The following is a 24,225-nucleotide window of genomic DNA, read 5'->3' as shown; positions in this document are numbered from 1 at the left end:
TTCTATGTTCATGCCAAGGGGTTCAGACTACCTAGACGGTATATGAGGTGTTGCTCCTCCAACCTGAGTTTAGCCTCATCATGGCAGTAGAGGAGGCCATGTATGGACATATCTGAATGGGAGTGGGAAGCAGAGTTGAAGTGGGTGGCTACCGGGAGATCCTGTCTGTTTTCGCAGACGGAGCGGAGGTGCTCGATGAAGCAGTCCCCCAATCTGCGTTGGGTTTCACCAATGTAGAGGAGCCCGCACCGGGAGAACCGGATGCAATAGATGACCCCAACAGACTCACAAGTGAAGTGTTGCCTCACCTGGAAGGACTGTTTGGGGCCCTGAATGGTGGCAAGAGAGGAGGTGTAGGGACAGGTGTAGTACTTGTGCTTACAGGGATAAGTGCCGGTTGGGAGATCCGTGGGGAGGGACATGTGGACCAGGGAGTCGCGGAGGGACCGATCCCTGCAAAAAGCGGAGAGGGGTGGACAAAATTCTATTATCTTTCAAAGACTATCTACATCCTCCTCAAATATTCCCGATGATCCCAATACTCCTAATACCACCCTCCAGTGCAGAGAATTCAAGAAGTTCACCATCCTCTGTGAAGAGAAGTTCCTGTGCACCTATGGATTAAATTATCGTGTAGGTTGTCTCTTCATCTTCTCTCATTCTAATAGTAGAAATATCTTGACATCTCAAGGTAGCAGGGAGGAAGCAGCTGTTCCTTAAACAGTGAGTGTGTGCCTTTGGGCTCCTGTACCACCTCAGTGATGGTAGTAATGAGAAGAGGGCATGTTCGGAAGGTGAAGATCCTTAATGATGGATGCTACCTTCTTGAGGCATGGCCTATTGAAGATGGCCTTGATGGTGGGGAGGCTTGTGCCCAAGACAGAGATGGTTCAGTTTACAACCCTCTGCAGCTCTTTCTGACTGGCAACTCCCCACTAAGCTCCATGTGTTTAATTTTTGCCAACTTGCCTGATAAATCTATGCCATGGACTCAGTTCAGATTTTCTCATTTCAACATGTCCTCTCGGCTATTTTCACATCATTGGTACTTCACCTTCTGCGATAAATCTTAAGCAGAAGACAAAGACCTGATCCTTGGAGCAATCCTTTAGAATCTGGCTCAGATTTATGGTCACTGATTTGTATGCTATGAAGTCAAGTTTATCGTCATTTAACTATATTCGTGTACACCACCAAAGTTTCTCCAAGCCAGGGTGCAAAACACGGTGGCACACATAACACACAATAACTTAGGACAGTAAAAATTAAATCTACAAATGGATTATGCATAGATAAACAAAGTAAAGTGCATAAATTAAATATTGTAGGGTACAGTACAAATTGTCTGGTGATACTTCAGATGCAATGTGGCAGGGAGTTCAGAAGCCTAATGGCCTGAGGGAAGAAACTGTTTCTCATTCTGACGATTCTTGTCTTTGTACATCGCTGTCTCCTGCCTGATGGTAGAATGTCAAAGAGGATGCTGGATGGATGGGTGGGATGCTTGATAATACTAAGGGTTCTGAGTATGCAGTGCTTCTGATAAAAGTCCTTGATGGATGGTGAGGAAACCCTGGCGATCTTCTCGACCATTCTCACAGCCCTTGTAGGGACTCCCAGCCCGATGCTCTGCTGCTCCCATACCAGATACCATGTCAGGATGCTCTCAGTGGTGCTCCTGTAAAATACAGTTAAAATGTTGGGGTGGTGGGGAGGAAACCTCACTTGCTTCAATCTTCTCAGGACATGGAGGCATGCTGTGTCTTCTTATTCAGGGAGATGGTATTGAGGGACCAGGTGAGGTTCTCCATGATGTGAACTCCCAATGAGCCATGTATGTGCAGAGAGGGATGGTTCCTCTACACCTTTGTTGTATCCAAGACATCTTCAAGGAGTGGTGCGTCAGAAAGGCGATGTCCATTATTACGGACCCCCATCACTCTCCTTCTCATGGTTACCGTCAGAAAGGAGGTACAGAAGCCTGAAGGCACACACTTAGTGATTCAGTAACAGCCTCTTCTCATCTAAAATCCAATTCATAGATGGACATTGAACTCATGAAGGCTGCCTCATTTTTTTAATATATTATTTCAGATTTTGCACTATTTTAATTCAACCACCTAAAGTATTTACCATAATTAATTTGATGTCAACAAGATAGAGAGAGTACAGAGAAGATTTACTAGAATGTTGCCTGGGTTTCATCTCCTTAGTTACAGAGAAAAGTTAAACAAGTTGGGTCTTTATTCTTTGAAGCGTAGAAGGTTGAGGGGGGACTTGATAGAGGTATTTAAAATTATGAAAGGGACAGATTGACGTGGATAGGCTTTTTCCATTGAGAGTGGGAGAGATTCAAACAAGAGGATGTGAGTTGAGAGTTAAAAGAAAAAAGTTTAGGGGTAACAAGAGGGGAAACTTCTTTACTCAGAGAGTCGTAGCTGTGTGGAACGAGCTTCTAGCAGAAGTGGTTGAGGCAGGTTCGATGTTGTCGTTTAAAGTTAAATTGGGCAAGTATATGGACAGGAAAGGAATGGAGGGTTATGGGCTGAGTGCAGGTCGGTGGGACTAGGTGAGAGTAAGAATTCGGCACGGACTAGAAAGACCGAGGTGGCCTGTAATTGTTATATGGTTATATGGTTTAATTTACTTCTTTTTCTATATTATCATGTATCGCATTGTATTGCTGCTGCTAAGTTAACAAATGTCACGACATATGCTGGTGATGTTAATTCTGATTCTGAAGTCCACAGTCATTTCCTTGGTCTTCTCCACATTCAGACTGGGGTTGTTGTTCTCATCACCAGTCCACCAGCCACTCCACATCCTCTCTGTACTTGGACTCATCGTCGTTGTTGATGAGGCCAACCACTGTTGCATCATCTGCAAACTTGATGATACAGTTTGAGATGAATTCTGCGACACAGTCCCCTGCGTCAGCGGTGTGAACAGTAGCAGTCTGAGCATACAGCAGTATAGTACAAAGATAGTATAAAGTATAAATAACTTCAATCCATTAGTTACATTCCTCCAGCCTGAAAAAGACCTTATCATTCTGACCGGTTATCGCATTGAGGACAATCTTTAGTCCATGCTGATTCATTTTCCCCAATACCTCGGGCAAACGTGTAATTCTTGTAAAAGCTCAAGGCATTTGAATCTAATCGCTGATTCCAACCAGTCAGAAAGCAGAGTAGGGTAGAAACATCTGAGAAACAGGTTTCTGTTATAGCTCTTTGTTCATTCATTCCACAAATATTTGTGAAGTTGCGCAGGTTGACTCTGTGGTTAAGAAGGTATACGGTGTATTGGCCTTCATAAATCGTAGAATTGAACTTAGGAGCCGAGAGGTAATGTTGCAACTATATAGGACCCTGGTCAGACCCTACTTGGAGTACTGTGCTCAGTTCTGGTCGCCTCACTACAGGAAGGATGTGGTAAACATAGAAAGGGTGCAGAGGAGATTTACAAGGATGTTGCCTGGATTGGGGAGCATGCCTTATGAAAACAGGTTGAGTGAACTCAGCCTTTTCTCCTTGGAGTGACGAAGGATGAGAGGTGACGTGACAGAGGTGTATAAGATGATGACAGGCATTGATCATGTGGATAGTCAGATAGTCTGAAAGATATTGGTATAGTCATAGTCATACTTTATTGATCCCGAGGGAAATTCGGTTTCGTTACAGTTGCACCAACCAAGAACAGAGTATAAATATAGCAATATAAACCATAAATAATTAAATAATAATATGTAAATTATGCCAGGAAATAAGTCCAGGACCAGCCTATTGGTTCAGGGTGTCTGACCCTCCAAGGGAGGAGTTGTAAAGTTTGATGGCCACAGGCAGGAATGACTTCCTATGACGCTCAGTGTTGCATCTCGGTGGAATGAGTCTCTGGCTGAATGTACTCCTGTGCCCACCCAGTACATTATGTAGTGGATGGGAGACATTGTCCAAGATGGCATGCAACTTAGACAGCATCCTCTTTTCAGACACCACCGTGAGAGAGTCCAGTTCTATCCCCACAACATCACTGGCCTTACGAATGAGATATGAATAGTTTAAGGCAGTGAATACTGGAATAACATATTATAATAACAAGGATGTTGCCAGGAATGGAAGACTTGAGTTATAAAGGAAGGTTGAATAGGTTAGGACTTTATTCGTTGGTACATAGAAGATTGAGAGGAGATTTGATAGAATTATACAAAATTGAGGGATATAAATAGGATAAATGCAAACAGACTTTTTCCACTGAGGTTGGGTGGGCCATGACTAGAGGTCATGGTTTAAGGGTGAAAGGTGAAAAGTTTAAGGGGAACATGAGGAGAAACCTCTTCAATCAGAGGGTTGTGAGAGTGTAGAGCAAGCAGCCAGTGCAAGTCGTCAATTTCAATGTTTAAGGGAAGTTTGGTTGGGTATGAAGGGCTATGATCCCGGACCATGGAATTGGCAGTTTAAATGGTTCAGCACAGACTAGATGGATCAAAGGGCCTGTTTCTTTGGTGTACTTTTCTATCACTCTTCAGGCAGATGGGGCTTGTCAGCCATGGTTGGCAGCTCATCTAGGAGAAGGAAAACTGATCTCAAACCTCCGCTGCCTTGTGGCTATACCCGCTCATGGGGAAGGCTTCAGGAGTAAACCCCGAGGGTAAAAATGCAGAGCTGGAGTCCCTAAGGCAGTCCTACATTGAGTTCAACGTTGACTGGCAACTCCTAAGATGCTGCTGGTGCCAAACTGTATCGGTTTCAGCTGTTCCTTTGGGTTGATAAGATACATGGAAAGGGGGAAGCTTGCTACATGGGCAACGGCTTTCTGTCCATATCGTTCTGCCTAGGCTTGCGTATCTAGGCAGCCGGGACACCTTATTAATAAGGTTGCAAACCTGTTGCTGAATTTTATATACTTTGTTGTGAGTGCACTGTGTAGGAAGTTAGGGATTTTCTGTTTGGAGCAAATGAGGTGTTTAAGAGGCAAAGATTGAATAGACAGCCAGTGCCTTTTGCTGAGGGTTGGAATGGCTAGTACAAAAGGACATAATTTTGAGGTGATTGGAGGAATGTATAGGAGGGATATCAGAAGTAAATCTGTTATTCAGAGAGTATTAAGGTATGGAGCGCACTGCCAAGAGTGATGGTTAAACAGATATTTAGGGACATTTAAGATAGGTACATTTGAAAAGAAAAATGGTGGGCTGTGTGGGAGGGAAAGGGTAGATTGATTTTTGCAGTGGATTTAAATGTTAGCACAATGTCATGGGCCAAAGGGCCTGTACTGTGTTATACTGTAATGTGGTAAAAAAATATATCTTGTAAATGTTCTTTGCTGAACAGGTGATTCCATTCGCTTACCTTTTGTAACCTCTAGTGTCACATTTAGAATCTGTGCGGCCAGTGGAATCAGTTTTAAAATTTTCACAGTAAAAGATTAAACAAATCTAAACAGATTTTATTTCTCTGTTTTAATGGTTGTCAGATAGTGTTAACCACATACAGGCCAGCACATGAAAGACTTTGGCGATGTTGGACTGGCAGATTTGCTGGATTTTTGGATGTTAGTCTAATTAACACTTTAAAATGATTTTGATCCACTTTTTTTTAACACCACTATGTAATGTCTAACCCAATTTTCTCATCAATCTGGTGAGTTTCAAAAGAGCCTGGGTGCCCTTCATGGAAGCACAGGAGACAAGGCTGTCATAAGTCAGAGAGCAAATGTGATTTCTGAAGTAGTGGATAGTGGAATATTGGAGTTTTGCTGCAATCTCAAATGGTTTGCTTACTTTACAGTAACTAAATGCTTAGAAGTAATAAGTGTTTTTTTAATTATAGGTGATGATGTTACTATTTATGGTGTGGTTATGCAGAGGTGGAGGCCTCTGTCTCAAGACTCCCGCTGTGACTTAGAACTTGTCCTGAAAGCCAATAATCTTGAAGTGAACAATGAACAGCCGATGGGAGTTGTTATTGATGATGATGTCCAGAAAGAGTTTGAAGACTTCTGGGAGAATTACAAAGATGATCCTCTAGCAGGTGCAGATGTGCATAGAGTCAATCAATTCCTTTTGGTAGATTCTTAAGGTCTTCCATTGTGCGGTGGTATAATCCAACATGAATTGTTGACAAATTTTAACTAAACTTTTCTAAGCTGCATCATATTGAGCGTATTGGTTCAATTCTACGTTGCCTTCACGGAGAGCATTCTCCCGTAAGCCATTACTATCTGGTTGGTGTAGCATCCTTTCACAAGATACAAAAACTACAGTGAACTGTCAGGTCAGCAGAGAAGGTCATTTGCTGCAGTCTGCCATCTCTGCAGAACTTGCATGTGCACAGGACAATGAAGACCATAAGACATAGGAGCAGAATTAGGCTATCTGGCCCATCGAGTCTGTTCCACCATTCAATCATGGCTGATTCTTTTTTTCTATCTCCTCCTCAACCCCAGTTCCCGGCCTTCTCCCCGTAACCTTTGATGCCATGCCCAATCAAGAACCTATCAGTCTCTGCCTTAAACACACCCAATGACCTCACCTCTACAGCTGCCTGTGGCAACAAATTCCATAAATTCACCACCGTTTAGCTAAAGAAATTTCTCCGCATCTCTGTTTTGAAAGGGTGCCCCGTCCTAAGGCTGTACCCTCTTGTCCTAGACTCTCCCACCATGGGAAACATTCTTTCCCCATCTACTCTGTCTAGGTCTTTCAATATTCGAAAAGTTTCAATGAGGTCCCCCCTCATCCTTCTGAATTCTAGCGAGTACGGACCCAGAGCCATCAAACGTTCCTCGTATGATAGAAACATATGAAATAGAAACATAGAAAACCTAAAGCACAATACAGGCCCTTCGGCCCACAAATTTGTGCCGAACATGTCCCTACCTAGGCTTACCCATAGCCTTCTATTTTTCTAAGCTCCATGTACCTATCCAAAAGTCTCTTAAAAGACCCTATCGTATCCGCCTCCACCACCGTTGCTGGCAGCCCATTCCACGCACTCACCACTCCCTGCGAAACAAAAAAACTAACTAACTTATCCCTGATAGTATGTCCTGGAATCACCCATCTGAACCTTCTCTGGATCCTCTTCAATGCCAGCACATCTTTTCTAAGATGAGGGGCCCAAAACTGTTCACAATACTCAAGGTGAGGCCTCACCAGTGCCTTATAAAAACTCGGTATCACATCCCTGCTCTTGTATATGAAATGGGGCAGAAAAACATTGTGGACGCTACTCACAAAAATGTCATGCCATCTTAAAAGCTTCTTTCCCAGGCAATTAATCTGATCAATCATTCTTGTTAACACCCCCCCGCAGCCCCCTCTATTACTTGCACCACTGCACTGCAAATACTTTGTTACTTTATAACACTGTTTATGTTGTAAATACGAGTTGGTATTTATGAACTATGTACACTTTATTCCATAACCTTATCCTCTAACTTATTTTATATAGTTCTTTATTCTTCATAATTGTTGAATATTGTTGTTTGTTGCATGTTGTGTCCCGACCAACGTACCACATCAAATCCCTAATGCATGTAAATGTATGCGGCGATTTTTCATTTCCTTACAATGTTGAAAGAGGCCGTTTTGACGCATTGAATTTATGCTGATGCACAGAGCAATCCTGTTCCTCACTGATTCTCCCTGTGACCTCTTCCCCCCACTTTGCCATGAACTCTACCACCTGCCCACACCCTGATGTTTGTAGTGAATTAGCCCACCGACCAGAATATCTTTGGGATAAGGGAGGAAAATGGAACAATTATCAAAACCACAAGAACATAGAATATTACAGCACAGTACAGGCCCTTCAGCCCATGATAACATATTGACCTTTGAACTACTTTAAGATCAATCTGTCACTTCCTTCCCCCATAGTCCTCCATTTTTCTATCATGCATGTCCCTAAGAGTATCGTAAATGCCCCTTATTCCTCTACCACCGCCCCTGGCAGGACATTCCATGTACCCACCTGTCCCTGTGGAGGGGGGGGGGGAGAAAACACCCACCTCTGACATCACCCCCCCCCCCATTTACTTTCCTCCATTCACCTTAAATTCTGCCCCATTGTATTAGCCATTTCTGCCTCGGGAAAAAGTCTCTGGGTCAATGCCTCTTATCATCTTGTACACCAGTATCAAGTCAACTCTCAGGATCACAGAGAACGAGAACACGCTCCACAGATCGTGCTGGAGGTTAGGGTTGCTGGCCCTGTGGACCAGTGACCTGCACCCATACCACCTTTTTTCACAGTAGTGGATAATGCTTGTAAAAGCATTCATTTTTATGCCTGAACTTTCACCGCATTAACACAGCACGGTCTCAGTAAACCGTCATCGGTCTTAGTTGGTTAAAGCTTTTTGTTCATTGATGCTCATTCTCAGTAAACAGAAAACCCTACACAAAGTAGCGGATATGGCCCAGTACACCATGGCTAAAGCCCTCCTCACCATTGAGCACATCTACATGGAGTGCTGTTGCAGGAAAGCAGCACCTATCATCAGGGACCCCTACCACCCAGGTCGCGCTCTCTTCTCGCTGCTGTCATTAGGAAGAAGGTACAGGAGCATCAGGACTCACTACCAGGTTCAGGAACAGTTATTACTCTTCAACCATCAGGCTCCATTTGCTTAGGGCTTCACTTGCCCTGTCACTGAACTGTTACCACAACAAATCCACTTTCTTTCTAGGGCTCTTCATCTCATGTTCTCAATAATTAGATTAGATTAGATTATGAGGACATGCAGTCCTCTTTTATTGTCATTTAGTAATGCATGCATTAAGAAATGATACAATATTCCTCCAGTGTGATATCACAGAAGCACAAGACAGACCAAGACTGAAAAACTAACAAAAAACACATAATTATAACATATAGTTACAACAGTGCAACAATACCATAACTTGACGAAGAACAGGCCATGGCACAGTAAAAAAGTTTAAAGTCTCTCGAAAGTCCCACATCTTACGCAGATGGGGGAAGGAAGAAAACTCTCCCTGCCATGCCCAAACACCGTCCGACTCTGAGTCGTTAGAAAACTGTGAGCTCTGATCAGCCCTCCGACACCGAGTAACGAGCACCATCTCTGCCGAACGCTTCGACCCCGGCCTCGGTAGCCAGCAGCAGGCAAAGCCGGGGATTTTGGGCCCTTCCCTCCGGAGATTCTCGATCGCACAGTAGCAGCGGCAGCGAACCGGGCATTTCAGAAATTTCTCCAGATGTTCCCCTATGCTTCTCATGTCTGTCTCCATCAAATCAGAATTGTCCACGGCATCCTACTTACAAATACGATATCATTTCACCGGAGGGCTGTGTGCGCTGCGTCGTGCCGCCATTTTCTCCTCCCGCCTATTGCTTAGTTATTTCTTCTTCATTGTCTTCAACCTCCACCATGGTTGTTTGTCCATCCTGTTGGGTGCGTCTTTCATTGATTATATGGTTTTTGGATTTACTAAGTATGTTTGCAAGAAAATGAATCTCAGTGTGACATATATGACATGTATGTATATGGTGACATAGACAGTGCCTATATAAAGTATTCATTTCCCCCCCTTGGGAGTTTTCATGTTTTATTGTTTTACAATATTGAATCACAGTGGATTTAACTGGGCTTCTTTTGGCACTGATCAACAGAAAAAGTCTTTTATGTCAAAGTAGAAACAGATCTCCACAAAGTGATCTAAATTAATTACAAATATAAAACACAAAATAATTGATTGTATAAGTATACATCTCCTTTAATATGACACACCAAATCATCAGTGGAGCAGCCAACTGGTTTTAGGAGTCACATAATTAGTTAAATGGAGATCACCTGAGTGCAGTCAAGGTGTTTCAAGTGATGGTAGTAAAAATACACCTGTATCTGGAAGGTCCAGCTGCTGGTGAGTCAGTATCCTGGCAAAAACTACACCATGAAGACAAAAGAACACTTCAAGGCACTGTGCAAAGGTCACAAGTTAGGAGATGGTTACAGTAAAATTTCCAAGTCACTAAATGTCCCTTGGAGTACAGTTAAGACAATCGTCAAGAAATGGAAAGAATATGGCACAGCTGTAAATCTGCCAAGAGCAGGCTGCCCTCAAAAACTGAGTGACCGTGCAAGAACGGGACTAGTAAAGGAGGTCACCAAGAGACCTTTGACACCTCTGGAGGAGAAACAAGCTTCAGTGGCTGAGATGGGAGAGACTGTGCATACAACAACTGTTGCCTGGTTCTTCACCAGTCACAGCTTTATGGGGGAGTGATGGAGAGGAAGCCACTACTGGAGGTGGGGGGGGAACTCACATGAAATCTTGGCTAGAGTTTGCCAGAAGGCATATGGAAGACTCTGAAGTCAGCTGGAAGATGGTTCTATGGTCTGATGAAACCAAAATTGAGCTATTTGGCCATCAGACTAAATGCTGTTTGGCATAAGCCAAACAACACACATTATCCTTACTGTGAAGCACTGTGTTGGCTGCATCATGCTGTGGGGATGCTTCACTGCAGCAGGCCATGGAAGGCTTGTGAATGTAGAGGGTAAACTGAATGCAGCAAAATACAAGGAAATCATGAAGGAAAACCTGATGCACTCTGCAAAAGAACTGTGACTTGGGAGAAGATTTGTTTTCCAGCAAGACAATGATCTCAAGCATAAAGCCAAGGCTGCCCAGGAAGGCTTTAAAGCAACAGAGTTAATGTCCTAGAGTGGCCAAGTCAGAGTCCAGACCTCAATCCAAATGGGAATTTGTGGCTGGACTTGAAAAGGCTATCCTCTCACGATTCCCATGCAATCTGACGGAGCTTGAGCAGTTTTGTAAAGAAGAATGGGGAAAAATTGTAGTGTCCAGATGTGCAAAGCTGATCGAGACCTACCACACAGACTTAAGGCTGTAATTGCTGCCAAAGGTACACCTACTAATAACTGACTTCAGGGAGCTGATTAATTATGCAATCAATTATACTTTATTGTCGCCAAACAATTGATACTAGAACGTACAATCATCACAGCGATATTTGATACTGTGCTTCCCACTCCCTGGATTACAAATATTAAATATTAAAAATAGTAAAAAATTAGTAAATATAAAAATTTAAATTATAAATCATAAATAGAAAATAGAAAAATGGAAAGTAAGGTAGTGCAAAAAAACCGAGAGGCAGGACCGAATATGTGGAGGGTATGGCCCAGATCCGGGTCAGGATCCGTTCAGCAGTCTTATCACAGTTGGAAAGAAGCTGTTCCCAAAACTGGCCGTACGAGTCTTCAAGCTCCTGAGCCTTCTCCCGGAGGGAAGAGGGACGAAAAGTGTGTTGGCTGGGTGGGTCGTGTCCTTGATTATCCTGGCAGCACTGCTCTGACAGTGTGCGGTATAAAGTGAGTCCAAGGACGGAAGATTGGTTTGTGTGATGTGCTGCGCCGTGTTTACAATCTTCTGCAGCTTCTTGCGGTCTTGGACAGGACAACTTCCATACCAGGTTGTGATGCACCCTAGAAGAATGCTTTCTACGGTGCATCTGTAAAAATTAGTGAGGGTTTTAGGGGACAGACTGTGTTTAATAATTGTAATCTACTTAGAACAATTCGTAGAAATTTGCTTTCACTTTGACATGAAAGAGTTTTTTCTGTTGATCAGTGTCAAATAAAGCCATATTAAAACACTGTGGTTTGAAGTTGTAAAACAATAAAGCATGAAAGCTTTGGGGGTGGGGAGTGATTACCTTATATAGGTGTTGTATGTACTTCACTATTGCTTGTATTGCTTGGTGGGTGAAGACTGCTGATGGTTTTTTGCAGAAGAGGGTAGTGGTGGGGGAGGGTCATTACTTTGCTGCAGCTTGTGCGTGGGAGGGGGAGTATGGGGAACTTGTCCATGGGAGGGGGAGTACGGGGAGCTTGTGCGTGGGAGGGGGAGTACGGGGAGCTTGTGCGTGGGAGGGGGAGTACGGGGAACTTTGGGGTTCTAATGTTTTTACTGTCATTCATTCTTTGAGGCACTTCTGTTTTCATGGATGTCTGCGAAGAAAAAGAATTTCAGGATGTATATTGTATATATTCCTCTGATAGTAAATTGAACTATTGATAATAAACTTACTTTGAAATTTTAAATATGACAGGACTGATGCTGATGATTTAATGTCAGAATGTGGCTAGAGAACTATTTAACTTTTCCCAAGTACCTCTGTTAAAAGTTGTGTTAAAAGGTAGACTGAACCTTTGCGGAGTTGTGGATGAATTTGAGACCCATGTGAAAGCATACTATGAAGTTTTCCCTTGCACACAGAATTAGGATGTAGCGAAGAGCAAATCAGTTATTTTCAGCGTTGCCATCATTTAAGATGGTATCTGTACGCAGCAGTTTTATTTTCTTGTCCTGTCCCAAAATTCAAAAGTTAAAAGCAAATTTATTATCAATGAACATGTATGTCACCATATACAATCCTGAGATTCATTTTCTTGTGGGCATACTCAATAAATCCAATCACTGTAATAAAATTAATGAAAGATTGCACCAACAGGGCAGACAATCAGTGTGCAAAAGATGACAAGCTGTGTGAATACAGTAAGAATAAACATAAATAAATAATAAATATTGAGGACATGATATTAAAAAAATGGCATGAGAGGGTTATTGGCCAAAGTTGACTGGAAAGGGACACTGGCAGGAAGGACAGCAGAGCAGCAAAGGCTGGAGTTTCTACGAAAAATGAGGGAAGTGCAAGACAGGTATATTCCAGGCAGGGTAGACAAAGGAGATGCAGTTGATGTGGTATATTTGGATTTTCAGAAGACCTTTGACAAGGTGCCGCACATGAGGCTGCTTATCAAGGTAAGAGCCCATGGAATTACAGGAAATTACTAGCATGAGTGGAACATTGGCTGATCGGCAAAAAACAGTGGGAATAAAGGGGTCCTATTCTGGCTGACTGCCAGTTATCAGTGGAGTTCCACAGGGGTCAGTGTTGGGAAGGTTGCTTTTTATGATGTATGTCAATGATTTGGATTATGGGATTAATGGATTTGTGGCTAATTTTGCCAATGGTACAAAGGTAGGTGGAGGAGTGGGTAGCGTTGAGGAACTAGAGAGCCTGCAGAAAGACTTAGGTAGTTTAGGGGAATGGGCAAGGAAGTAGCAAATGAAATACAATGTTGGAAAGTGTATGGCCGTGCACTTTGATGGAAGAAATAAACAGGCAGACTATTATTTAGATGGGGAGAGAATTCAAAATACAGAGATGCAAAGGGACTGGGGAGTTGTGCAGGATACCCTAAAAGTTAACCTCCAGATTGAGTCAGTGGTGAAGAAGGCGAATGCAATGTTGGCATTCATTTCTGGAGGTATAGAATACAAGAGCAAGAATGTGATGTTGAGGGTCTATAAGGTATTCGTGAGACCACACTTGGAGTATTTTGTGCAGTTTTGGGCTCCTTATTATAGAAAGGATATACTGACATTGGAGAGCGTTCAGAGAAGAGTCACGAGAATGATTCCAGGAATGAAAGGGTTACCGTATGAGGAATGTCTGGCAGCTCTTGGGCTGTATTCCCTGGAGTTCAGGAGAATGAGGGGGGATCTCATAAAAACATTTCAAATGTTAAAAGGCCTGAACAGATTAGATGTGACAAAGTTATTTCTCATGGTAAGGGAGTTTAGGGCACGACTTCAGGATTGAAGGACATCCATTTAGAACAGAGATGCAGAGAAATTACTTTAGTTAGAGGGTGGTAAACCTGTGGAATTTGTTGCCATGAGCAGCTGTGGAGGCCAAGTCATTGGGTGTATTTAAGGCAGAGATTGATAGGTTCTTGATTAGCCAGGGCATCAAAAAGTATGGGGAGAAGGCGGGACAGTGAGGATGACTGGACGAATTGGATCAGCCCATGATTGAATAGCGCAGCAGACTCGATGGACTGTATGGCCTACTTCAGCCCCCTATATCTTATGGTCTTATGATATGAAGAGTCCTTGAAGGTGAGTCCATAGGTTGCTGGACCATTTTAGTGATTGGGCAAGTGAAGTTGAGTGATGTTATCCCCTCTGGTTCAAGAGCCTGATGGTTGAGGGGTAATAACTGTTCCTGAATCTGGCGGTGTAAACCCTGAGGCTCCTGTACAGTGTAATTTCTTGCCAGCAGTTCATGGGGAGACTGATTCTGGGAGCTAGTAGAGCCTGTGCTGGTTCTGATAAATCGGTTTACAGTGGATTATAAATTTACCTGTGTGGATTTTTGTTGACAAGTAATGTAGGCAATTTTTTTCTTTCATCATAGTAAGTCATTCTTTTTTTTTATTTTTAAGGAAGAAATGAGATTCTGGCCAGCCTTTGTCCACAGGTATTTGGAATGTATGTGGTTAAGCTCGCGGTTGCCATGGTGTTAGCAGGTGGAGTGCAAAGAATTGATGCAGCTGGCACCAAAGTTCGAGGTTAGTGCTGTGGCAATAGATATGAAATGTTATTGAACTGACATTGTTTTTAATTAGTGTGTATTTCTACCTGGTTTGTAGAAATACATTAATTATCTGTATTTTTTACTTCCATCTTGCGTATATCTGCACAATTACCTCCAGTCTCATTTTGAAGATGAGGCCCTCTGTTAAGTCTCATGTTGTATTTTGTTCGTTGAATGGGCAGAAGATCTAAATGTATTAGTCATATGAAGCAATGTATGAAGATGCTCTTATATATTATGTGCATTTAAATGCACTCGTCTTTTCATCTGCTTTTATTTTACCCCTTAATTTGTTGGTATTCTAATACTCACTGAGCACTACAACACCAAATCAGGCCCTTCAGCCCATCTAATTCATGCCAAATGGTTCTCTACCTTCCATCGACACTCACCTAGACCAATGTCCTCCATACTCCTCCCATGCATGTACTTATCCACACTTCTCTTAAATCTTGCAATTTAACCCACATCCACTACTTCCACCCGCAGCTTTTTCCAGTCTCACCACTCTCTGAGTGAAGAAGTTCCCTGTAAATATTTCAGCTTTCACCCTTAACCTATGACCTCTAGTTCCAGTCTCACCCAACCTCAGTGGAAAAACCTGCTTGCATTTACCTTATCTAGATCCCTCATAATTTTGTATTCCTCTGTCAAATCTTCCCTCATTCTCTATCGCTCCAGGGAAAAACATCCTAACCTATTTAACCTTGCCCTATAACCCAGGTAAGTTTTTAACATGTTTAAAATTTTTTTTAATCATGTGTACTTTTAAATGTATCTGTTGATTAGTTTTAAAATGGCTATGGCAGATTTATAGACCTAAAATGCCTTTAAATGCTGCCTAGTAGTCAAAGGTCATCAGATTACTTGGAGGCTGGTTATGCTGCCTACTTGCCTTCCAGAACCTCTTCCGCCTTGAGGGATTCCTAGAAGGTTGATTCAGTCCTCTGAATCCAGGAAAAGGCCAGGTTGGTGGGGAATAAGTAATGGCAAGAATGGTCTGGCAGGCTTCAATAAGTGTGCACTCTCATTTTCCTGGTGTAGGCTGAGTGCATGTAGTTAATTACTGAAAGAGCGTGTACCCTTTAAGTGTTCCTTTGTTTTGAAGGTGAGCCTCATCTCTTACTGGTCGGGGATCCCGGAACTGGGAAATCTCAATTTCTCAAATACGCAGCAAAAATTGTACCCCGGTCGGTCCTGACAGCTGGAATTGGGTCCACTAGTGCAGGTAAGGGAAATATTGATATATCGTACAAAGATAAAAGAAATATTTACAAGATTGTAAATCATGCAAGTCTCTACGATTTTAATTCTCCATTATTTTTACAGAGCTGCATTTGAAATTTACAACCAAAATATGGTTCTTGTTACACATTCACTAATTGTCTGGTATCCAACTCATAAATGCAAGTAATTAAATAAAAATCTGTATTTTAAAAATAAATCAGTCTCAGTAACAGTGAACACAGGACTCCTGTAAAAACACATCTGCGTTTCCAGCTCAGCTAAATCCTCTCAACTCACCTCGATGAAGGGCCACCTCTTGTTTATTCCAGCAGTCAACCCTGCCCCATCGGAAATGAAAATGGAAAATACTGGAAATACTCAGCAGGTCAGGTCACAGCTGTGGATTAAAAAAAAGTTAATGTTTCAAGTCAAAAACCATCATGGAACATAGAACAGTACAGCACAGTACAAGCCCTTTTGTCCATGATATTGTAGCAACCTGTTAGAGTCATAGAAAACTACCGCACAGAAACAGGCTGTTCGGCCCATCTGAACCATTTAAACTATCTGGTCCCATCGCCTGCTCCTGGACCATAGCCTCCAGACCTCGCCCATCCATCTAACTACCCAAACTTCTCTTAAACGTTGGATCCACCACTTGCACTGGCAGCTCATTATGTACTCTCAATACCTTCTTGGTGAAGAAGTTTCCCCTCATGTTCCCCTAAAACAAATTTCACCTTTCGCCCTTAGTTCATGACCTCTAGTTGTGGTCTCAACTAGTCTTTTAACTTTCTCCAAGATTAAACTAGTGCTTCTTTCCCTACCCACATAGTCGTCCATTTTGCTTTCATCCATATCAAAAAGTCTCTCAAATGTCCCTGATGTATCTGCCTCTACCACCACTCCTGGCAGTGTGTTCTACTCGCTCAACACTCTCTGTTTAAAAATAAAGCATCTATCTTTGACATCAGCCCCCACCCCCCACCCACCCATACATTCTTCCATTCACCTTAAAATTATGCCCTCTCCCTTTAGCCATTTCCACACTGGGAAATTGCCTCTGGCTATCCACTAAGTCTATGCTTCCTATATGATTACATATCTCTATCAAGTTTCCTCTTATTCTTCTTCACTTCAAAGAGAAAAGCCCTAGTTGCTCAACCTATCCTCATAAGACATGCTCTCCAATCCAGGCAGCATCTTGTTAAATCTCCTCTCCATCTTCTCTAAAACTTCCATATTCTTCCTCTAATCAGGGAACCAGCACATTGAAGACTGGGTGTGGATCAGAACTGGGCTGGTGAATTGAAGGTTGTTGGGGAGGGGAGATGTCTGTGATGAGGTAAAAATGGGTTGACAATTGGGATAAACTGTAAATAAGATTATCTAGTCAATGACAGACTGGGAGCAGTTAGAGAGTGAGAACTTGGACAAAATACTATAGGAATTGTGAAATGCAGAGCAGGAAGGCACGCCTTTCAGGTTAGGCTGCGCATGTCTTGTACTCCCAGAGGGGAAAATAGAAAAAAGCTGGAGGGGATAAAAAATAAACATACAGAGCCAAAATCAGTATCAGGTTTAATATTGAAAACACGAGAAGATCTGCAGATGCTGGAAGACCAAAGCAACACACACAAAATGATGGAGGAACTCAGCAGGCCAGGCTGCATGTATGGAAAAGAGTAAAGAGTTGACGTTTTGGGCCGAGACCCTTCATTAGGACAGGAAAGGAAGAGGGGAAGTCAGAGTAAGAAGATGTGGGGAGGGGAGGAAGAAGTACAAGGTGGTAGGTGATAGGAGAAGCTGGAAGAGGGGGAGGGGTGAAGTAACAAGCTGGGAAGTTGATTGATGAAAGAGATAAAGGTCTGGAGAAGGGGGAATCTGATAGGAGAGTACAGAAGGCCATGGAAGAATGGGAAGATGGAGGAGCACCAGAGGGAAGTGATACGCAGGTAAGGTGATATCATGAAAGAGCTGACTTCCTCCAACATTTTGTGTGTGTTCCTCAGGGTTAATATCACTGGCATAGGTTGTGAGATTAGTTGTTTTGCGGCAGCAGTACATTGCAATACATAATAAGAACAAAACGCTATAAATTAGAACATATATACAGCATTACAGTTGTAGCGACTACTTAAGAACAAACTAAAAGTCGCTGAGGGGTTAAGTGGGGGAGTATTGCACTGTATGACGTGCTTCCAACTAATTGAATTCCAAATTGAAAAAGTATGTTTAATCCTTTTTTACAAACCATCAATAAAATAAATCAACACTTCTATAATTCATGTAAAACGGAGGCAAGCATAATTGAACCAAATTTAAAGAAGGACGAGCGGTCAGCAAAAATATATGCTCTCTGTACTTAACCCTCTCTATGCCACCAGCCGATCCCACAATACAAACCCACGTGACGAATTACCTTAACCCAGAGTGAGGACGTGCAACACAAAGACATTACAGACTGACAATAAATAGATACACGGCTCCTTCAACAGTGTATACAATATTACGGAAGAAAGCTTCACCTCTTGAAGTGATGTAGCATGTCTAGGACATCTCATTTGGTGCACAAAGTGTCACAGACCCTCTTGGGTTTCAATTTATGAGTCATAATTATAAACCAAAGATAACATTTTAAAGATTTGATTTTATATTTACAGGTTTAGTTATTATTATTATTATGATTATGAGGACACGCAGTCCCCTTTTATTGTCATTTAGTAATGCATGCATTAAGAAATGATAAAATGTTTTTCCAGAATGATATCACGAAAACACATGACAAACCGACTTAAAAACTAACAAAAACCACGTAATTATAACATATAGTTATAGCAGTGCAAAGCAATACAGTAATTTGATAAGAACAGACCATGGCACAGTAAAAGTCTCAAAGTCTCTCGCAGACGGTAAACCTCCAGTGCCGCCAACTTGCCGGTGCAGCATACTGGAAGCATCCGACCACAGTCCGACTCCCAGTCCGTCCGAAAAACTCCGAGCCTCCGACCCACCTCTTCGACACCGAGTGCTGAGCACCATCTCTGCCAAGCACCTCGACCCCGGCCCCGGCAACAGGCAATAGGCAAAGCCAAGGATTTGGGGCCTTTCTCTCTGGAGATTCTCGAATGGCACAGTAGCAGTGGCAGCGAAGCAGGCATTTCAGAAGTTACTCCAGATGTTCCTCTGCGGTTCTCAAGGCTGTCTCCATCAAATCTGGATTGTGCATGGCCCCCTAGTTAACACATATCGATATTAATTTGGAATGGCCGCGCACGCGCTGCGTCGCACCGCCATCTTCTCCTCCCGCCATTTTATTGACTGGTCAGTTTAAAGCTATTATTTACAGAGTAGCTTCTTCATGACCTTCTGAATCCAATTTCTAAAAGGGAAGTAGATTGTTTTGGTGCTTATTTTAATTTTCTGTTTTTTGAACTTACTTCATTAGTATCTTTTCTTTGTGGAAACTAGCTTCAGACACACCCCAGAGGCAGTTTTTACTACATTGTTAATTGCCCATTTGTAGGCGGCTTTTACACTAACTTGTTTCAGTATTGGATCAGCATTGTAGGGCAGCACAGCGAGTAGCGGTTAGCGTACAGATGGCTGTCATTAGATATATTTGAAGTGGAGGTGGATAGATTCTTGATTAGTCAGGGTGTCAAATGTTGTGGGGAGAAGGCAGGAGAATGGGGTTGAAAGGGATAACAAATCAGCCATGATGGAATAACGGAGCAGATTCAATGGGCTAAATGGCCTAATTCTGCTCCTATCTCTTATTGTCTTATAGTAATGCAATAATACAGCATCAGAAATAAGATTGAGCTTCAATTCATTGCACTGTCTGTCTGGAACTTGTATGTTCTTCCCGTGAGGTGTGGACTTCCTCCGGGTGCTCCAGTTTCCTTCCACATTCCAAAGACGTACAGTTAAGTTGTGGCCTTAAGCACTTGTGGGCTGCCTAGCATAATCCTCACCAACTTGATTTGACACAATCAGTGCATTTCATTGTATGTTTCAATACAGGTGACAAATAAAGTTATTCTATCTAAAAAAAGATGGGAAGCGAAAAAACCCTATTTTCTTTTTTGTAAGGGGTGGTACTGTAGAGTAGTGATTAGCACAGCGTAATTAGTGATTAGTACCTGTGACGGGTTCAATTCCTGCCAGTAAGAGTTAGTATGTTTTCTCCCTGTGACTACGTAGATTTCCTCCAGGTGCTCCGGTTTCCTCCTACATTCCAAAGACATACCAGTTGGTAGGCTAGTTTTTCATTGTAAATTATCCCATCATTAGGCTAAGATTAAATCGGGGGTGACAGGCCATAAGGGCCTATTCTGCACTGTACCTAAATAAATAATCTGGATATGTTAGATGTAATAAGCCTCAGTTATTCCTTACAAAAACTGATAACCTGACTTGGATTATGTGTATTATAAAACAGGTGTACTTTTTAGAATTAGCAGTTAGAGCGACACTGTTACAGCTGGGTTTGTTCCAGAGTTCAGACTTCAATTCCAACGAGTCTGTACGTTCTCCCTGTGAACTGAGAGGATTTACTCCTGATGTTCTGGCTTCCTCTGGGTACAGGTGTCCCCCACTTTTCGAACGTTTGCTTTACGAAACCTCGCTGTTATGAAAGACCTACATTAGTTACCTGTTTTCGCTAACAGAAGGTGTTTTCACTGTTATGAAGAAAGGCAGCGCACGACAAAAGCAGCCGCTATAAAAGGCAGTGCATGCCCCAAGCAGCCAAGCTCCTCCCCTGGAACTGCATTCTCACTGGCATTGCTTAAACACGTGCCTGTGAGCAATTGTTAGCAAGATGAGTTCCAAGGTATCAGAAAAGCCTAAAAGAGCTCGTAAGGGTGTTAAATTTAGCGTAAAACTAGACATAATTAAGCGTTTCGATCGTGGTGAACGAAGGAAGGACAAAGTTAGTTTAGCTTGTGGAAGTTGACGAAGATGATGTTGAAGAGGTTTTGGCATCCCATGACCAAGAACTGATAGATGAAGAGCTGATGCAATTGGAAGAGGAAAGGATAACAATGGAAACTGAATGCAGTAGCGAACGGACTGAAAGTGAAGTCGTACAGGAACTGAACGTGAAGCAACTGCATGAGATTTTCGCTGCAATGATTGCAGAAAAGTACAACTTTAATTTTGAAAGGGTATGTAGGTTTAAGGCATATTTGCAAGATGGTTTGAGTGCTTACAAAGAACTGTATGATCGAAAAATGTGCGAGGCTAAGCAGTCAAGCATACTGTCGTTTTTCAAGACTTTCACATCAGCCACAGCAGACGACGAACCTCAACCTTCGACATTGAGGCAGGCAGATATAGAAGAAGATGACCTGCCTGCCCTGATGGAAACAGACGACGACGAGATGACACCCAGGTATCCCACCACCCCAACCACCGGGCCGCGGACCGATACATTGCCGCGGAGAATGCAGCGGTAGCCGGGATGCACCCAGCACATCTTTAAGAAAAAAAAGCCGAAATAATCAAGCTAATTAATTAGGTGCCGCCCGGCACGTAAACGTCGGCCCAGATCAGAGGCGATTGTCGATTGCACTGCATTCTTCGCGGATCAGTATCGGTTGGCGGCCTGGAGGTTGGGGAGCACTGCACCACCCCAACCTCTGACGACTCAGCCTAACACAGAATCATCAGTGTGCTCGGTGCTGTCTTCCTGATTCCGGTAAGTGATACTACACTGTACATACATTATTTCTACTTTATATAGGCTGTGTATTTTTAGGTGTTATTAGGTATGATTTGGCAGCTTCATAGCTTAAAGGTTACTGGAGAGAGTGTTTCTGCTGAGAGCGCTTGCGTGAGATTTTCGCTATGGAGAACAGTGCGGCAATGATTGTAGAAAAGTATTTCTACTTTATATAGGCTGTGTATTTATCATATCATTCCTGCTTTTACTATATGTTACTGTTATTTTAGGTTTTATATGTTATTTGGCATGATTTGGTAGGTTATTTTTTGGGTCTGTGAACGCTCACAAATTTTTGCCATATAAATTAATGGTAATTGCTTCTTCACTTTACGACATTCCGGCTTACGAGCCATTTCATAGGAACGCTGTACCTTCGGATGGCAGGGGAAACCTGTACTCGATAATCCAAAGACCTACAGGTTGGTAGGTTAATTGGTCATTGTAAATTGTCTTGAGATTAGGCTAGGGTTAAATGGGTGAGCTGCTGGGAGGTGTGGCTCGTTGCGCCAGAAGAGCCTGTTCTGTGCTAAATAATAATAATAACTGTAAATAAATAAATCTATTGAGTAAGTTTTAAATGTCTCTAACTAGAAGTACATAAAAAAGATATAGAAAGCCTTTGGCAGCTACTGTAGATTGATCTGAGGCTGGGTATGCTGCTTTTCGAGCTCCTCTTCCCCTCCCAACAACAGTTATATTATCTCCATGCAATGTCCTTTCACGGAGAGTAGAATTGGCCTGTGATTACTGCCAGGGCCACTGAGCTACCAATCAATGGCATGTATTCTGCAAGAAACAGCAGCTGTGTATAACAAATTCAAACGATTATCAAACTGTGAAAGAAAGCTTATTCCTTGCAAAGTTCAGTGCACTTGTTCTGACTGGTGTTTTAGAACCATAGAACCATAGAAACTACAGCACAGAAACAGGCCTTTTGGCCCTTCTTGGCTGTGCCGAACCATTTTCTGCCTAGTCCCACTGACCTGCAAACGGACCATATCCCTCCATACACCTCCCATCCATGTATCTGTCCAATTTATTCTTAAATGTTAAAAAAGAACCCGCATTTACCACCTCGTCTGGCAGCTCATTCCATACTCCCACCACTCTCTGTGTGAAGAAGCCCCCCCTAATGTTCCCTTTAAACTTTTCCCCCCTCACCCTTAACCCATGTCCTCTGGTTTTTTTCTCCCCTTGCCTCAGTGGAAAAAGCCTGCTTGCATTCACTCTATCTATACTCTTCATAATTTTATATACCTCTATCAAATCTCCCCTCATTCTTCTACGCTCCAGGGAATAAAGTCCTAACCTATTCAACTTTTCTCTGCAACTGAGTTTCTCAAATCCCGGCAACATCCTTGTAAACCTTCTCTGCACTCTTTCAACCTTATTTATATCCTTCCTGTAATTTGGTGACCAAAACTGAACACAATACTCCAGATTCGGCCTCACCAATGCCTTATACAACCTCATCATAACATTCCAGCTCTTATACTCAATACTTCGATTAATAAAGGCCAATGTACCAAAAGCTCTCTTTACGACCCTATCTACCTGTGACGACACTTTTAGGGAATTTTGTATCTGTATTCCCAGATCCCTCTGTTCCACTGCACTCCTCAGTGCCTTACCATTAACCCTGTATGTTCTACATTGGTTTGTCCTTCCAACGTGCAATACCTCACACTTGTCAGTATTAATCTCCATCTGCCATTTTTCAGCCCATTTTTCCATCTGGTCCAAGTCCCTCTGCAGGCTCTGAAAACCTTCCTCACTGTCTACTACACCTCCGATCTTTGTATCATCAGCAAACTTGCTGATCCAATTTACCACATTATCATCCAGATCATTGATATAGATGACAAATAACAATGGACCCAGCACTGATCCCTGTGGCACACCACTAGTCACAGGCCTCCACTCAGAGAAGCAATTCTCTACCACCACTCTCTGGCTTCTTCCATCGAGCCAATGTCTAATCCAGTTTACCACCTCTCCATGTATACCTAGCGACTGAATTTTCCTAACTAACCTCCCATGCGGGACCTTGTCAAAGGCCTTACTGAAGTCCATGTAGACAATGTCCACTGCCTTCCCTTCATCCACTTTCCTGGTAACCTCCTCAAAAAACTCCAACAGATTGGTCAAACATGATCTACCACGCACAAAGCCATGTTGACTCTCCCTAATAAGCCCCTGTCTATCCAAATGCTTGTAGATTCTGTCTCTTAGTACTCCCTCCAATAACTTACCTACTACTGACGTTAAACTCACCGGCCTATAATTTCCCGGATTACTTTTCGATCCTTTTTTAAACAACGGAACAACATGAGCCACTCTCCAATCCTCCGGCACTTCACCTGTAGACAGCGACATTTTAAATATTTCTGCCAGGGCCCCCACAATTTCAACACTAGTCTCCTTCAAGGTCCGAGGGAACACTCTGTCAGGTCCCGGGGATTTATCCACTTTAATTTTCCTCAAGACAGCAAGCACCTCCTCTTTTTCAATCTGTACAGTTCCCATGGTCTCACTACTTGATTCCCTCAACTCCGTAGATTTCATGCCAGCTTCCTTAGTAAATACAGACGCAAAAAACCTATTTAAGATCTCCCCCATTTCCTTTGGTTCCGCACAAAGCTGACCACTCTGATCTTCAAGAGGACCAATTTTATCCCTTACAATCCTTTTGCTCTTAATATACTTGTAAAAGCTCTTTGGATTATCCTTTACTTTGACTGCCAAGGCAACCTCATTTCTTCTTTTAGCCCTCCTGATTTCTTTCTTAAGTATTTTCTTGCACTTCTTATACTCCTCAAGCACCTGATT

At 42.6% G+C, this 24,225-nt stretch overlaps 1 protein-coding gene across 3 annotated transcripts in view; it reads left to right on the top strand.

Moving 5' to 3' along the window:
- Positions 1-24,225, top strand: part of mcm9 (minichromosome maintenance 9 homologous recombination repair factor) — an 85,907-nt gene that overhangs the window by 20,843 nt on the left and 40,839 nt on the right. For all 3 annotated transcript variants that reach the window (XM_063070432.1, XM_063070422.1, XM_063070413.1), the window contains 3 exons: positions 5,832-6,032; positions 14,287-14,412; positions 15,547-15,666. In XM_063070432.1, the coding sequence (XP_062926502.1) occupies positions 5,832-6,032; positions 14,287-14,412; positions 15,547-15,666 (447 nt within the window). The remainder of the gene's footprint in view (positions 1-5,831; positions 6,033-14,286; positions 14,413-15,546; positions 15,667-24,225) is intronic.

Source organism: Mobula hypostoma, chromosome 2, assembly GCF_963921235.1.
Source record: "Mobula hypostoma chromosome 2, sMobHyp1.1, whole genome shotgun sequence".
NCBI lineage: Eukaryota > Metazoa > Chordata > Chondrichthyes > Myliobatiformes > Myliobatidae > Mobula > Mobula hypostoma.
The sequence above is the reverse complement of the archived record's forward strand: the minus strand, read 5'-3'. Positions and strand labels throughout refer to the sequence as shown.